General features: G+C 47.7%; 1 protein-coding gene and 1 long non-coding RNA gene across 3 annotated transcripts in view; both read right to left on the bottom strand.

The window, feature by feature from the left end:
- Positions 1 to 17,008, bottom strand: part of LOC310695334 — a 524,598-nt gene that overhangs the window by 317,956 nt on the left and 189,634 nt on the right. The gene's annotated exons all lie outside the window — the stretch shown is intronic.
- The window catches only part of SNX19 (sorting nexin 19), a 38,238-nt gene that overhangs the window by 18,596 nt on the left and 2,634 nt on the right, over positions 1 to 17,008 (bottom strand). The window contains exons 2-9 of one of the 2 annotated variants that reach the window (XR_014519960.1): positions 16,277 to 16,415; positions 15,199 to 15,299; positions 13,606 to 13,725; positions 12,945 to 13,075; positions 9,562 to 9,658; positions 8,145 to 8,340; positions 4,779 to 5,515; positions 3,378 to 4,402 (exon numbers count right to left, since the gene is read on the bottom strand). Coding sequence is in view for 1 of the 2 variants with exons in the window: in XM_083479212.1 (XP_083335338.1) it covers positions 5,386 to 5,515; positions 8,145 to 8,340; positions 9,562 to 9,658; positions 12,945 to 13,075; positions 13,606 to 13,725; positions 15,199 to 15,299; positions 16,277 to 16,415 (914 nt within the window). In the remaining variant the exon portion in view is untranslated. Of the gene's footprint in view, positions 1 to 3,377; positions 4,403 to 4,778; positions 5,516 to 8,144; positions 8,341 to 9,561; positions 9,659 to 12,944; positions 13,076 to 13,605; positions 13,726 to 15,198; positions 15,300 to 16,276; positions 16,416 to 17,008 lie in introns of those variants that run through there. The other variant, XM_083479212.1, reaches the window with a different exon arrangement.

The following is a 17,008-nucleotide window of genomic DNA, read 5'->3' as shown; positions in this document are numbered from 1 at the left end:
GAAAGGTGGGGCAGCTCAGTAGGTAGAGCCTGAGATTCTTAATCTCAGGGTCAAGGGTTCAAGCCCCACATTGGGAAAAAGATTCCTGCATTGCAGGGAGTTTGGACTAGACAATCCTCTGCAACTCTGTGATTCTGTCCATCCCAACAGGTCTGCTTTGGCAGAAGCCAGGCGGGCCAAAAACATCATTTTGTCTTGGTGCTCGACACCAACTGACGGGCTAGCGTTACCTGTCCCTCTGACACACTAGCATCCAGTGCCAAAGAGGACAGCCTGAGGGCAGGGTGCAGATGTCTCGCGCCGTATTTTTATCCCACCGCTGACTCACAGGATCAAAGAAAGGGATCAAGATAGCTGGGATGCTCACTGTCCTCTCACCTAATGACACCAAAAGCCATTAATAGCCAGGACACGCTGTTGCTCGTTCCTCCTTCGCAGGCAGCTCTCTCTCAAAGTCCTTGAATTTCAGCCCCCCGCCCTTCCCAAAACTATCAGTCCTTTCGCCAATGCAAAGAGAAAAATATTCTACAAAACGCTAGCGGAGAAGGATAATGCTCTCACTTTCTGCACCAGGGAGAGGGAACCTTTTGTCAACCAGAGGGCCGTACTCCTCTCAGGGCAATCTTCTGAGGGCCACTGACCGGTGGTGGATTGGGCCCAGAGGCAAAGGTGGCTGGGGCAACGGTGCCAATTCTACCTCTGTACAATAGTCACGTTTTTACAGACACTGCTACACACCTTTCTACCTTCTATAATCCAGTGTTCCCAATCTTGGGTCTCCAGCTGTTTTGGGACTACAGTTCCCATCATCCCTGACCACTGGTCCTGCTAGCTAGGGACAATGGGAGTTGTAGTCCAACAACAGCTGGAGACACAAGTTTGGGAAACGTTGCTCTAATCCATAGAAGCAAGAAACCTTACTGGAGTCCAAGGACACATTCCAGGCAGGCAGAAACACTCAAGGAGGACATGAAGCAGGACCAAGCAAGAGAGGACCAGAGAGGGAGGTTTGGGGGCACATTCAAACCCTGGGCCTGGAGGTTAAGGCTATTGATGGCTACTAGCCACAATGGCTATACTCTGCCTCCCCAGTGGGCATCTGATCGGCCGCTGTGAGAGCAGGATGCTGGGCCAATGGGCCACTGGTCTGATCCAGCAGCCAGGCTCCTTATGTTCCTATAGTCATGCTGGCTGGAACTGATGCATATTGGGAGTCCAAGCACATTTGGGGGGAATGCAACGCCGGCTGCCACTGGGAGCGTGTGCATCACATGCATTCCCAGCACTGCATCCCAGACGTGGAATCCAGGGTAAAAGATATGCAGATTGAGGGGTGGGTTTATGCAGATGAAGGGGCTGCACCATGAAAAGAGGGTTTGTATCTTAACTGTCAGGATCATAGGATAGTAGAGTTGGATAGAACCCTCAGGATCATCTACTCTGGTGTTTTCCAAACTGCCAGCACAAGTATTCCCCAAACTTGGGTCCCCAGCTGTTTTGGGACTACAACTCCCATCCTCCCTAGCTAGCAGGACCAGCGGTAAGGGATGATGGGAATTGTAGTTCAAAAACAGCTGGAGACCCAAGTTGGGGAAACACTGATCAAGTGCAACCTCTTGCAATGCAGGAATATCCAGCTGCCCCATACAGGGATCAAACCTGCAGCCCTGGAGATATCAGCACCACGCTCTAACCAATTGAGCTATTCAGGAGGCTTAGCCCACTCACGCACCCCAATGGTGTCTTGCTAGCACATCCATAGTTGCCACTGACTTCCAGGAAGGAAGAAAAAGGGGCAAACTGTTGTGTGGGGAGGGGACCCCACAGGAGTTCTAAAGGTGCAATTCCTGCATTGCGGGGGGCTGCTCTAGATGACCCTCTGGGGTCCCTTCCCGCTCGACAATTCTCATGATTCCAAGCTTGCTTTGCTCCCCCCCCCCCTCGGCTGCTCTTTTTACAGCAGATTCTTACACAAACATGCTTTGCTAGCCGTAGTACTGAAATGCCTGCATTGGTCCCAAAGGGATTTGTTTACGGGCTGAGTTTAAGAGACCACCCAAGCGGGGAATCTTTTCTCAGCTCCGGATGATCTCATCTCTTGGCCGACCCCCACCCCCATCTCCCCGTCCAGCCACCAAAAAAAGGCTCGTTCCACCGTTGCATAATTGGATCAGCCTAACACACGCTTTGGGCAGGGGTGGGGGCTGCTTGCCTTCCTGAGCAATACCTTTTTCGGGCATCTGGTTTGCTTCTCCCTCGGCCACCGACACAAAACTAATCACCGGGAGAAATTTAGAAGGCAAGATTCCCTTCCCAACATTGGGAAGGAAGACGAAAGTGAGAAGTGAGAGAGACGGTGCTGGTGGTGCCGTGGGTTGGGGTGCCAGACTAGGACCTGGGTTCGAATCCCCCTCACTGTTATGACCTGGGGGGCCAGTTGCTGCCTCCCAGCCTAGCCTACCTCACAGGGTTGTTGTGGGGGTTAAATGAGGACTAGGACCTGAGAGACCGGAGTTCAAATCCCCCACTCGGCCACAAAGCTCACTGGGAATGACCTTGGGGGGTCCAGTCACTGCTTCCCGGCTTGGTCTACCTCACAGGGTTGTCGTGGGGATTAAATGATGAGATGGGGAACTACATATGCTACCTTGAAATCCTTGGAGGGGGAAAAAATGTAGGATAGAAAATGTTCCCTGCAGGGCAAGAGGGTGTCGTCATTCAATGCCAGGGCCTATCATGGGTTTTGTTTTGTTATTTCTTCATTTATATACAGTGGTACCTCGGGATGCGAATGGGATCCGTTCCAGAGCCCCGTTCACATCCTGAATAGAACATAAGATGCGATGGCACGTCTGCGCATGCACAGGTCGCATTTTGCCGCTTCCAAGCATGCGGGCGACATCATTTTGAGTGTCTGCGCATGCACAAGTGGCGAAAACCGGAAGTAACACACTCCGTTACTTCTGGGTTGTCACAGAGCGCAACCCAAAAGCGCTCAACCTGAAGCACATTCAACCTGAGGTATGACTGCACTGTTGTATGAGGCATCAGCTGCAGCTTTCGGGTAGAGAGGTTATCATCGAAGGCTTAAAAAAAATTACAGCTCAGTTCGAAAGGTCTCCAAGTTGCGGCGAGTTCCTGAGAGAAGCCGCAGCAATCCTCCTGCCTTGACTCACGCACAATACCCGCCAAGATACCCTTCTCACCCGAGCCTGTTCTGAACATCTCTCTGTATCAAAGCCCCCTCCCAGCGTCCTGCCACCTTCTTCTCTTCAGACTGTGAACAGAGTGTCTCACCTGTTCAAAACTTTCTTGCGGAGAGAGCCTGGAAGATTCTGAGGCGCTCTATAAGCAACAAGTGGGAACTGCGGCAAAATTCCATCCCTGCCTTTTCACGCACACCCTTCCCTCTGCAACCCTCCTATCATTCAAGTTCCATGTTGCAGGTGAAAAGCAGAGGTGCTGGTGGGCACCCAAACCATGCTGCAAAAAGCACCCAAGTTGAGCACCCAAACCATGCTGGAAAATGTGCCACCCTGCTCCCGACCCGTTTCGCAGCTGCAGAAACCAAAGGCTGCTGGCTTTGCAGTTCCTCGCCTAATACGGCCTCGCATGGGACATTTTCTCTGCTGAGCCCCCCTTGGGATTCCAAGCCGAGGCAGGAACTTAGCGTGTGACTCCTTCTCTCTTAAAAAATAAATAAATACCAAGTCCACATGACCTGAGCCCCAGGCTACCCAGCGTATTAGCAGGCAATGACATTCCTCTCAAAGCCCTTGTGCCTCGTCTCTCTCTGGGTATCAGTTTCCAGCCTGGTCCATCTACTTTTAAGAAGCCCATTTAGGAGATGCGACTCACTCTTCCTGACCCGATTTTCTTTAAAAAGAAAACGGGCATTCCAGCACCTGTCAGCATCCCCTTGACCTCTGCGGTTCTTGGCAACCTACGCCTCAAAGGAGCTCAAATAAGCCAGACCGCTAACACGCTGTCCTTCGTCTACCCCAGACAGTTGTCCTCTGGGGCTGTCTGCTGCAGGAGGAGGGCTGGTGGGTCGCTGAGCACCAGAGATGGTCCAGCGCCCAAGGCCCAAACAGTAGGTGAATCAACTAAAGCTTGTGTTGATTGATCCAGTGAATGCACACAGGAAAATGCAGCTTATGTTCCTGCGCCAGACTATCGGTCCGTCCAGCTCAGTACTGCCGGCACCAGTGCTTCCCAAACGTGCTTCTCCAGCTGCTTTTGGACCACAACTCCCATCATCCATAGCTAGGTCAGATACCTTAGGGCAGGGATGTTTCATCTGGGGAAAAGGCCTTCTCTGTAGGGTCTCTCACTTTGATGGAATTCTCTCCCAAGGGCTTCTAAACTCAGATCTTTTCAGCATCGGGACAAGGTGTGGTTGCTTATACAGTGGTACCTCGGGTTAAGTACTGCTTACATTCAATTCAGACTGTCATTCCATCACAAGTGTGCTTGAATTTACTTAATCTGTACAGACTGGAACAAGATGGCCTGCATCACACTTAAGAATCTGTGTAAAGTGGTACCTCAGGTTAAGAACTTAACTTGTTCCGGAGGTCCGTACTTAACCTGAAACTGCTCTTAACCTGAAGCACCACTTTACCTAATGGGGCCTCCTGCTGCTGCTGCGCTGCCAGAGCGCGATTTCTGCTCTCATCCTGAAGCAAAGTTCTTAACCTGAAGCACTATTTCTGGGTTAGCGGAGTCTGTAACCTGAAGCATATGTAACCTGAAGTGTACGTAACCCGAGGTACCACTGTAATTTAAGAACTTTAACAACCGAGAAAGGTTTTCTTAAACATCAGTCTCTTTTATTATTCCTTACATTTTTATTTCTCCTTTCCTCTACAGAGCTCAAGGTGGCATATGTGCTTCTCTTCCCTGTCTATATTCTCACAACAACCCTGTGAAGTAGACCAGGCTGAAGTCTCTTTCATAAAGCTATGATTACTCCTGGATGGAGATTCATGGCCGGCTAACAGTGCGCATCTGACTCTTATCAGCAGGGATGGGCAACCTGTGGCCTTTCGGTTGATGCTGGGCTCTTGCCAGATCCAACTATCATGGCCAACAATCAGAGCTGTACTCCAGTAACACCTGGAAGAGCCTGGGTTCCATATGCCTGGTCGAAATAGCTGACTTTGTGGAGAGGACTCTACTATATAATGCAGAAATGCGTAGGCAAGGGGTGGAGAACCTTCTGCACCCCCAGCTGTTGTTGGACTCCAAGTCCCCATGTGTTCCAGCCATCAGGGATGATGGCAGCCCCACTCCTGTTCTACAGGCAAAGCCTACAGAGAGCTGAATGGCCTGACCACTCTCAGCACCGAGTTCAAATCCTCCTCCTCCAGTCGCATGACTTACCTCTGGACCAGGCTCCCAAAGAGCAGTTGCAGGACCTTCTGCATGTTCTCCGTGCACAGCCAGCTCCAGTGATCCACCATAACCAGGTGGAGGAGGTCCAAGGCAACATCCGCCAGTATTGTCTCTGACTCTGCCAAAGTCAAGGTGACACAAAGGTAAGGTAAGGAAACTGCCTTGCACCAGGTGAGGCCGTTTGTCCACCCATCCAGACTAGGGATGGGGAAACCTGTGGCCCTCCAGGTACTGCAGGGCTACAACTCCCATCATCCCCAACCAATGGCCAAGCTGGTGGGACTTGTTGGGAGCTGGGAGTCCAACAACATCTAGAGGGCCATAGGTTCCCCATCCCTGTGCTAAACCACAGTTTACTGTGACAAGTATCAGCTGCAGCAAGTGTCCAGCTTTAACACTCCCTTCCCCTCACTTCTGCTCAGCTGGGGGAACTTCATAAACTTCCAGTTTGAGTTAAGGCCAGCTTTTGTGTTGTCCAAACCCGACTTAACTATGCCCGAAACAAGTTGACCTAGTTGATATGAACCTAGCTTGTTTCGACAAATCATAGTTAACGTTCAGTACCTTTCAGGATTGGGACAACGCAGTAAACCATGGCTAGCTGAAACTGCAAGTGAAAGCTTCCGAACCACTTTCAGCTATGGCCATAGGGAGACTGCAGCTCACACCAACTTGCTCTCATCAAGCTAAATTATGCTTCAGTGCAGGAGTGGAGAAGCATTTTTTTATCGAGCACAACCAAGGATATGCATCTTTGTGTTCCCCTTCTCACAGGCGAGGTGTGTGTGTGTGTGTGTACACCTCTCGGGGGCAACCTTCTGGGGGCAGCCAGCCAGTGTAGACAATATTGAGCTAGATGGACCAATGGCCTGACTCCAAGTAAGCCACCATCAGGACAGCTCTGTACCAGCTCTCAGGCTATTGTGAGTCACCTGTCAGCAACGGGTGGACCCAGAAGCAAAGGTGAGCGGTGCAACAGATCCAATGCTTATCTACCCATTGCAACCATGCAAATGAAAGAAATTTCCCCTCTCCATCCATCCACTCCAGCAAGCAGCCCCATCACAGCTCAAGGGCACATTCCAGCCAGGAGGAGGATATGGAGCAGGGCCAATGAGGGGCATGACTACAGCTCCCAGCATTTCTTGGAGGGACAGAGGGACTGGCTATTGAGCAGCCTTAAGTCACCGTTCAAACTATGCCATTAATTTGCTATGGCTGCCTATTCCCCATTGCCTCTGTTCCTTTAATTCATGGTGGTCGGCTGCCACCTTGTGGTAGCATCCTGAGTCAGCAGTGGAGACCATCATCCACAGAGCAAACAGCTCTGTTTTAATGACTCTGTTGCTCATCACAGCGCAAGTCGATTTCAGGATGGGAAGGGATTTGGGGAAATGGTTGAATGTTGGAGGAACAGAAGGCCAGGCCTCCCGAGAAGCAGCGTCCAACTGGGATCCATCTCTACGTTTTGGCTTCAATTACCCCACTTTGACTCTCCTCTCCCCCGCCCACTAGGCCACTCCAAATGGTCAGCAGAAGAGAACAGGTTCACATTCCGGACATCTCTGGAAAACCACATCCCAGGCATTTCTCCAGAAGAGCATTCCCCTCCAGAATATTCTAACCCTGATGACCTGTTTGACAGGGGAACGGACTCCCTTGGAATGTTTTGGACTCTCCTTCCTTGTAGGTTTCTAAGCAGAGCTTGGATGGCCATGTGTCCCAGGTGCTTTAATTGAGATTCTTGCATTGTAGGGGGCCTGGACTAGATAACTCCCAGGGTCCCTTCCAACTCTACAATTTTATGATTCTTACATGCTCCACAGTTAGCTCAGGAGAGCAGGGCCTTTAATGTGGCTGCCCCTGTTCTGCGGAACAGCATCCCTGTTGAGATACACAACAGGTCCCTGCTCTCTGTTGCTTCTGCAAACAACTGAGGACATTTTTGTTCCGACAGGCTTTCCCAGCCAGATGAATGGGTCTCTGCCATGGATGTCCGCTTCACATGGTTTATAAATGTATCTGTTGTCATTTTCTGTGTTGTTTTTAACAGAGTTAAAGCTGGTTTTTTTTGTAATTTGTACATTGCCTGGAAAGCAATTCAGTAATAATAGTGTTCTAAGTTGGGGGGGGGGAGGAATCCTCTAAACCCTAGAAATTATTAAATGGTAGGATTTTGATTAATTGGAGTATTGAAGGGAAGATTACAGGCCAGTGGAAAAAGACAGGCTAAGTTTCCTTTCCAAGCCTGGGCCTCACCTGGAATAGAGGCATTAAAATGATGAAAGGTGTTGATGACCCATCTGAGAGGAATTCTTGGGCCTGGGCAGACAGAAGGTTACCAAGGTAACTGGATGTGAAGTAACAGGAAAAGAGATTCTTTAGTAAGTTGTGTTGGGAAGAAGAGGGGAGAGGAAAAAAGACTGAGATCCATCTTGGGCAGGCTGGCTGAAGGCAGGGTGTTTGTGATGCCTTGGACTCCCAGTCCAGCTGCACTGCCGTGGGGAATAAGCCCTGCTTGAGACGACCGTGCTGCAAGATTTGAACTCCCTCCATGCAGACTGAAGGTGTAAATAGGTGAATAAATCATTTTTCTTAAAGCTACAAGTCTTCACCGCAAAGCAGCACAGACCTTGGCGGAGGGTCAAGATACCTAGAATGCCATGCATGGCTTGGCGGGGATTGGGGTGGCTGGTTAACAATAGTAAGAGGCGAAACAGGAACAGCGCACAGGTTAGAATTTTTACCAGGATTGCTGCTGCCCTCTGCTGGCTGCTGTGGTGCCTTCATGGGCTTCCCAATGTCCAAACTGGATGCACGTCTAAAGGCATTAGGATCTCTGTCTCCCTCGCCCTCTGGGCTCTCATCAAACACGGCCTCCATCAGCTTCTCCTGCTTCTGGATGAAGGACTCCATCCTTGCCAGAGACAGGAACTCTGAGACCTGAGAGAAGAAGGAGAAGGTCACTGGCACCGTCGCTGCCTCTTTGCCTACCTCTCAGGGTTGTTGTGAGGATAAACACAGGAAGGAGTGAACCACATGCCCCACTTGGAGCTCCTTAGGGGTAAGGCAGGAGAGAAATGTAGCAAATCATAACAACGGGGCTCCTCTGAGAATCAGGGCAGGATAGAAATCGAAAATGAAATTGCTGGAATGTGGATAGCAACAGGGGAAAATATTTCACACAGAACTATGAAGACGAAAGTTTGAACAGACCAGTGGTTGTAAACATAAATGAAAATTAGGTGAAAGATTAACATCGGAATGGTTTATTGACTAATTAAGAAATGCAATGTGATATTAGATGGTTAGCACTCCGCAAAATTCAGAGCATGGGAAGTCACCCAAAGATATATAATTTGGCAACATATTTGTTTTTTTTTATTGTAATTTGGAATGTTTTAATGTGGTTCTTATTGGACTATTAAAATGGAAAACTCAATAAATATTATTACCAAACATTGAAATTAAATAAATAAAAATACAGTGGTACCTCGGGTTACATGCACTTCAGGTTACATATGCTTCATGTTACAGTCTCTGCTAATCCAGAAATAGTGCTTCAGGTTAAGAACTTTGCTTCAGGATGAGAACAGAAATTGTGCTCCGGCAGCATGGCAGCAGCAAGAGGCCCCATTAGCCAAAGTGGTGCTTCAGGTTAAGAACAGTTTCAGGTTAAGTACCGACCTCCGGAATGAATTACCGTATTTTTTGCACCATAACACTCACTTTTTTCCTCCTAAAAAGGGGAAATGTCTGTGCGTGTTATGGAGGGAATGCCTACGGGTTGCATGCCTATGGACTTTCCTCCTCTAAAAACTATGTGTGTGTTATGGTCAGGTGCGTATTATAGAGCAAAAAATACGGTAAGTACTTAACCCGAGGTACCACTGTAAATTAAATGAAGAACAATGGGAACAACTCAGTCCTGGACTGCCTACTGAAGCAACTCAGTGGGGTGGCTCCTGCGGGGAGCCCGGATTCATGGATAGCTCAGTTGGTTACAGCATGGTGCTGATAACGCCAAGGTTGCAGGTTCGATCTGCGTAAGGGACAACTGCGTATTCCTGCATTGCAAGGGGTTGGATTGGACGATCCCCAGGGTCCCTTCTAAACTCTACCCTTCTATGATTCAGATTTTCTCAGGCATGTGTGCACACTTACAGCGGTGCCTTCCTTGAAAGAATATGCAATCTTCTCCTGCGCTCCAGGCACGTTCAGGACCGGAGCAATTTTGCTGGATGCAAATCTCAGCCTAGGCCTGCGAAAGAGAAAACCCCAGAATTGCTATTTACCTGTTATAACCTGTTTTCCCCCCAAAGAGCTCAAGGCTGGCTCACACAGGCAGGTTCCTTGACTTAACTATTGGTAGCTGAATGCGTGAACTCCACTGTACCCAAAGTTATTTTACATAACGTCATAAAGGCAAGAGGCGCAAAAATACAAGATAATAATAATAAAGCTTTAAAAAAGAATGACTAGCATAAAATATATTCCAATGCACCTAGTCCCCTTTTTAAGACATTTAACCCAGTGACCAACAACATTCACTTTCACACAAATATTTCCACATGCCCTGAGTGAAGGAATGCTTTACCTGTCCTGAATCTCCTAGCAATTAATTTCATTGGGCAATCCCAAGTTCTAGTACGGCATGGATAGTTTAGCTGGTTAGAGCGTGGTGCTGATAATGCCAAGGTTGCGGGTTCGATCCCCCTATGGGACAGCTGCGTATTCCAGCATTGCAGGGGGGTGGACTAGATGATCTAGATGATCCTTGGCATTACAATTCTGTGATCTGATTATGTCTCCTAGATTGTAGGTCCAAAAACAAAGACTGATTTGGTTTTCTTTAAAAAATCTGTGTACAACGCCTAAGGATTTTTATGCGTTTTATAAGGACACAACCACAAGATTGGCAAATTGAGCAGTCATATGTGTGCACTTACATTGATGTGCTCTAGAGAAAAGGTACACACACCTCATTACTATTGAGTAATTACTATTGAGTAACCCTGCTAACGAAATGTTAGCGAGGCACCTGCAAAAGGCAGCAACAGGAACAAGCCAGGGGTATTGACCAAAGGCCAGAAAAATAGGGTCTATTCCCAATTGTGGCATCATGTAGGGTGGTCACCAAAACAAACAAACAAACAAACAAACAAACAAACAAACAAACAAACATACATACAAGCACCACCAAAACAAACAAGCAATAGGACACTGATTGATATGTACAGAGGAAAACGTAGCTGAAATCTTGACTATAATTTAAATCAGTAGTTTTTCCAGGGCCCTTTGGTTCCATAAACTCATTCCCAGTGCCCCCCTACCCTACCTTATAAAAAGTATTATTCAAAATAGTGTTTTGCATGACCCATGATCTGCTTGTTCAATCTGCTGTTCAGATACTAGCACCAGATGAGCAAATTCCCAACTATGATAGATTTAATTTAGCAGACCCCAAAATAGCCCCAAGGTGACTTAGAATAGTTTAAAAGATAGAAAACGGAACTCAGCACACTATTATAACCATTCTTGAAAACTCTCTGTTTTCAGGGTTATCTTTAAACTGGAAAGATTTTGAAACAGGTGCTGCCTTCAAACATAAGGCTTTTGTGTGGACCCAGAAGCAGCCTAGCTAACACTGCAATCTGCAAGGAAGCAGTTTCAGCCCCCTGATATATTCATTTTGCATTTTCTGCACCTGTTTCCATCTGCGAAATATGCTTTCTGGTATGGGGGTGTCCAGAGCTTCATTCAAAATACAGCAGATATACAGCTGGGGGCTCCTTCCCAAGGACACTGAATTATACACACCGCACAGCTTTTGGAAGGGCAATTTAAAAACAGGATTCCCAAACACCCAGACACACATCTGATAACTGCAAAATCTGCTGTCAAGTCTATGGCTGTGGGGAAACTTGATTTATTTGGAAGGGGTCTACTGGCTTCCTAGACAAAGCAAGAAGTCTGATGATTGCTAAGGAATGTTCTTTCCTGCCAAGATTTCTCTAGTTTTGGAAGAATGCAATTCTCCCCATTGGATTGCTTTCCTGAAGCGAAATCTCTTTCCAGGAATAAAAAAATGCTACAGATACCAGCACAGGGATGACAACACTCCTAATTCCAGCAAAGGCTCAGCGACGGCCTCAATCGACCTGCACGTGTTCAGTAATGGCAAACACTGACTGCCAACTAACCAGCTACTCCTCCAGATAAAGGAGCCGATTGTCCGCTGGCTTTCACGACTGGTCGTCTCCAAACAACATGTGGCGCTCGGTGGAAAACTCAGGATAGGATCCTTTTGTGCAGCCAAAAATATAACCTTGCACAGCTTGGTTTCTGCACTCAATGAGTGCCAGTTTAATCATTCAGCCAAGTCAAGTGCTAAAGACATTCCTGGATGCAGGGTGGTCCAATGCGCGGCCCAAGGGCCCTCAGTGTCTTTCTGCTGGCCTTGGGCAACATTTGATGCCCCCCAAGCCCTCCCACTGTCTTCCTAAAGCTGGTTTAAAGTGGTGCTTGGCTTTGGGAAGGAAGCATGAGGCCTCTAACAGTGTCCCAGAGTCCTCCAGCCTTCTTCCCAAAGCCTAGTGAGCACTTTCCCAGCTTTGGGATGGAGGGAGGGCTGTGGGGGTGGACATACTCTTTTTGGCACCTTGTGGAACTAAGCCGCAAGTCCAGGTTCAGACAGCATGCTAAGCCAAGCTACGGTTTCCCTCGGGGTGGCAAAGCAGCACAATGGCTGCAGAGGAGCAAATTGGCTGCAATCCCCTCCCAAGGGAGTCCACCCTAAATGATGATGATGATAATTATTTTTATTATTATTTATTTATACCCCGCCCATCTGGCTGAGTTTCCCCAGCCACTCTGGGCAGCTCCCAATCAAGTGTTAAAAACATTAAATATTAAAAACTTCCCTAAACAGGACTGTCTTCAGATGTCTTTTAAAGATGAGATAGCTACTTATTCCTTTCACATCTGAAGGGAGGGCATTCCACAGGGTGGGCGCCACTACCGAGAAGGCCCTCTGTCTGGTTCCCTGTAACCTCACTTCTCGCAATGAGGGAACCGCCAGAAGGCCATTGGATCTCAGTGTCCGGGCTGAACGATGGGGTAGAGACGCTCCTTCAGGTATACTGGACCGAGGCCATTTAGGGCTTTAAAGGTCAGCACCAACACTTTGAATTGTGCTCGGAAACGTCCTGGGAGCCAATGCAGATCTCTCAGGACCAGTGTTATATGGTCCACTCCATGGTTTGGCTCAGTATGATGTGTGAACTAAAAATTCTGGGTGCATCATCTCATCTCTGGGGCCTGCTTTCTCCTCGAGTTCCCATGCAGGCAATTCCACCCCATACCTCTGTGGTCTGAAGTGTTAAAACTAGCGATGAACTTGAAAATGCTTAGCAGTTTTCTCACACGAACTCTCTTGGTCGTGCGTATCTAGTGACATCTAAAGGAGCGACTAAAGGAGTATCCACTCAGAAAGAAGGTCAATGTTCAAAGCTAATGGGAGGATTGGCCTCCAGCGGCACCCTTACTTGCTAGCCTTCTTCCCTTCGTTCTGGGGCTTCCCGTCCACCTCTGCTTCACTGAGCTCTTCCGTCGGGCTCTGCGGCTCAGACCGGGGGAAGGCCGTTTTCAAAGTGTCCACAATGGCGTTCATCACAATCTGCAAGAAGGGTGGGGAAAAGAGGAGAGGGGCGTTCAGCTAAAAAAGGGATCACAGGAGACCTTCTGACATTGCCAGGGCCAAAGTTCTGCTCTCTCCATTTTCGCACAAAATGGTTTAAATCATAGGTTGGCAAACTAAGGCCTGGGGGCCGGATCCGGGCCAATCGCCTTCTAAATCTGGCCCGCGGACGGTCCAGGAATCAGCATGCTTTTACATCAGTAGAATGTGTCCTTTTATTTAAAATGTGTCTCTGGGTTATTTGTGGGGCCTGCCTGGTGTTTTTACACGAGTAGAATGTGTGCTTTTATTTAAAATGCATCTCTGAGTTATTTATGGGGCATAGGAATTCGTTCATATTTTTTTCAAAATATAGTCCCGCTCCCCACAAGGTCTGAGGGACAGGGGACCGGCCCCCTGCTGAAAAAGTTTGCTGACCCCTGGTTTAAATGTATGGAGCCAATCTTGGGTTATTTGGACGGGATTTATTGCTCTTTTTAATGTTTTGCATGTGCTTTGAGCACCCTTACCTTGTCAATCCTGGAGACCACAAAGGGCTTTTTGACGAAGGCGATCCTGGCGTCTGTGTTCAGGGCCAGGAATTCTTGCATTTCCTCGCTGTTGGCAATCTCGGGAATAGCGCACAGTTGCTGGAAGAAGAAGAAGAAGAATGCTCTCGCGGTCTGTTTAGGAGCACGCTTGGGCAGACTTTAACCAGGGTTAGCCACAGCCACAACCATCACTGGAAACAAGTAGAAGGTCCCTAAACACTGGTCTATTGTAAATGTAATGTAAAACAGCCAATGGTGCCTCAGCCCTGCGCTACCTGGTTTACATGTGGGAATATTGCACTATCTTTCCTGACTGTAATGCTAGTGGGCTTCTACCCCATTTCCTAGCGCTCTTTCCATAGAATTGTAGAGATGGAAGGGACCCTCAAAGGTCATCTAGTGAAACCCCCTGCAAATGCAGAAATCACCGCTGAAGAATCCCTGGCAGATGGCCAGCCAACCTCTGTTTGAAAACATGCCACTGCAGGACCTGTTGCATCTTGGAATTGTGGCTTTTTCACCGATATACTGGCACACTGTGCTAAATTTAATTTACACCAGTGGGTGTGGTGCAACACAACAACAAACGCCAACAGGCCACATCACTGCCCCCCTCACCCTTTCCACAAATGCCTGCTTGTTTTTCACCATGAAAACAACAGGAAATAACTGCATGCTGGTGTACAACCCCAAACTCTGAGACTTTGCCGTGGTTTTCCAGGCTAAAGGAGCTGTGAACAGATTTTTTTCTGGAATCCAACAACATGGAAATGAGCCATTAACGTGCACTATGTTCCATTAGGTTTTTGTAAGTGGGTTTTACGCCGTGTGGATATAACATGATGCGGAAAGTTTGGGAAATGTTGCGAAATTGAATAAACTGCCGTGTGAAAGCAGCCGCAGTCATAGGTCTCTCCTAGCCTTACTACAGTGGCAGGGCTCACTCCACTCATCACCCTTGCTTGAATGATCTGGTTTGCACAACACAGTAAGCCAAACCATAGTTTAGAACAAGCTCCCAGGGAGATCATGGCCACTTTGCTCCTCCTTGTGGCTTGTGGCTAAGTACTCTCCTCACTAACCATGAGTTGTGGGGAACAGCAAACCTTGGTTCCCCTCTGTGTGGCCCCCGGTAAACCCTGGTTTGCCTTACCATGTTGTGGGAACCAAGCAACTGTCTGGAAGCCCCACTGTTTAAAACAGGGGTAGGCAACCTAAGGCCCGTGGACGGGTGCGGCCTAATCGCCTTCTCAATCTGACCCGCGGACGGTCCCGGAATCAGCATGTTTTACATGAGTAGAATGTGTGCTTTTATTTAAAATGCATCTCTGGGTTATTTGTGGGGCATAGGAATTTGTTCATTTCCCCCCCCCCCCAAAAAAAAATATAGTCCGGCCCACCACATGGTCTAAGGGACGGTGGACTGGCCCACGGCTGAAAAAGGTTGCTGACCCCTGGTTTAAAATGACTGAACCGTGACCCTACCGAGTCTCCTCGGCAAGGTTTATTAAAAAAGTAAAATAAACCTGCTAAGAGAAATTACGTGGCAGGAGAGGAGAGAAGAGCCTTCACCTTCAAGAATGACTCCAAGAGGCTTTTCCTGGCTTCTACTTTATCTGTGTCCATGTTACCAAAAGGAAGGTCGGGAAAGATCTTCTTTGGACCTTTAATATCTGGAAGTTAGAAAAAAATGAAGAAGTGGGAAAAACACCTTATTGAAATGCATCATTAATCCTATTAGCTTACTTGTTGCATTTATTTATTTAAATATTGATGTGCCGCTTTTCCAAGGAAAAGAAATTTCCAACAACAAAATGCAACTGAAGATTTTAAAGAACATAACTCAAACACAACAGAGGAACAGCCAGGAAAAAAAACACGATACCAAAAGAAGTTTTATCAAGCAAAGGCCTTACAGCTCTGATTACTAATAGTAAAGATAAATAAAGAAGCTGGTTATTTTCTTTTGGGGAGGGGGGAAACAGTGAGGAGAGGAATAGAGGTGTGGCAGGCAACTGGTATGTGTGAGTTTTGCGGGCGAGAGTTCAAATTCCATCTTTGGTGGTTAATTAACATTATCCGTCACTCTCAGTCTGTGACATGAGATTTTGCAGAAGTGCAGACTTTATTTTCTCCATTTGAACTTGCATCCTGCCACATTTCAACACCTTGGGTGGATAACATGATGCTAATTGTACTACTTTATCCCTTGTTATCACGAGACAGCTTGATTATTATTTTTAGGTGCTATACCGCCTTCTGGAAGATACACAGAATCAGGCTCTGGAGAGTCTCCAGGAGAAGAGAATTGCAAAAGATTATTGAGCTAGATGGACTCAGCATAGGACAGTTTCCTAAGTAAAAGGATGGTCAGCAATAACACTTTGTGCATGCCTTTGAGTACCAGATTGGTACAGGAGTGGTGTACCAATCCCTGCTGGTCCCAAAGCACAAATAAGAATGTTTCAGTGACCAGAAAAGGTTGGTGGGTCTTCATTAGGAGCTTGGGAGTCATTTTGGACTCACAGCTGTCCATGGAGGCACAGGTCAAGGCCGCAACGTTATATGCACTCAACTGAAATTAAACAGGAGACTTGCCTAGGGCCACCCTATGAAAGAGCTCCTGCAGAAAGCAAGACTCAGCACTAACTTTTAATGAACTTCCGCAGGTCTGGCTTCTCCTCCAGCCTCGTTTGTAGGTTCAAGAACTCTCGATATCTCCGGTTCACGGTGTGGTAAGCTACCTGCTGGAGGCCGCTGGCATTTTCACTGTCCAAAGTCGTCTCATACTGCGGAGGAAAGAGAAGACCACACGTCACCAAAGGAAACCACACGTAGCCAGAGACTAGATGAAAGAATTTTTATGCCACTGGATACTTTCTACATGAAAACACAGGAGACATGAGGGTCCAGAAGGAAAGAAGGTGGCGAGCTGGATCCAGACAACCAGATCTGTATTCCCCAACATCTCCCCATCAGTGTTAGAAACTCAGATATGTAAGCTAGACCCCAAATGGCTCCTTAGAGGAGCAACGAAGAACACTATAATTATTGCAGCTTGTTTTCACTTACCCCACCCCACTGCCCTGCTCAGAGTTATGAATAGTCTGTGTCACCGTTGAGAAAAAAGAGGTAGGAATAGGCTTACCAATGTCCCTGGATAAAGCAACTTTTCCTCTTTCAGCTCACTCCAATCTTGGTTCCCCATGTTTTTGGACTACGGCCTCTACTGTTCCCAGGTGGGATGGACAATGGGAGCTATGAGCCCAACAACACCAGGGAACCCAAGGCCTGCTCTAGAGAATAGACCTTTCAAGACTTACAAAAACATTAGAAAAATGCTTGCGATCAACATGCAGGTGCATCAGATTCGGTTTGCTGG

The sequence above is a fragment of the Podarcis liolepis genome (assembly GCF_965112155.1).
Source record: "Podarcis liolepis genome assembly, chromosome: 16".
Classification (NCBI taxonomy): domain Eukaryota; kingdom Metazoa; phylum Chordata; class Lepidosauria; order Squamata; family Lacertidae; genus Podarcis; species Podarcis liolepis.
Note: the sequence above shows the minus strand (reverse complement) of the source record. Positions and strands in the feature narration are given on the sequence as shown.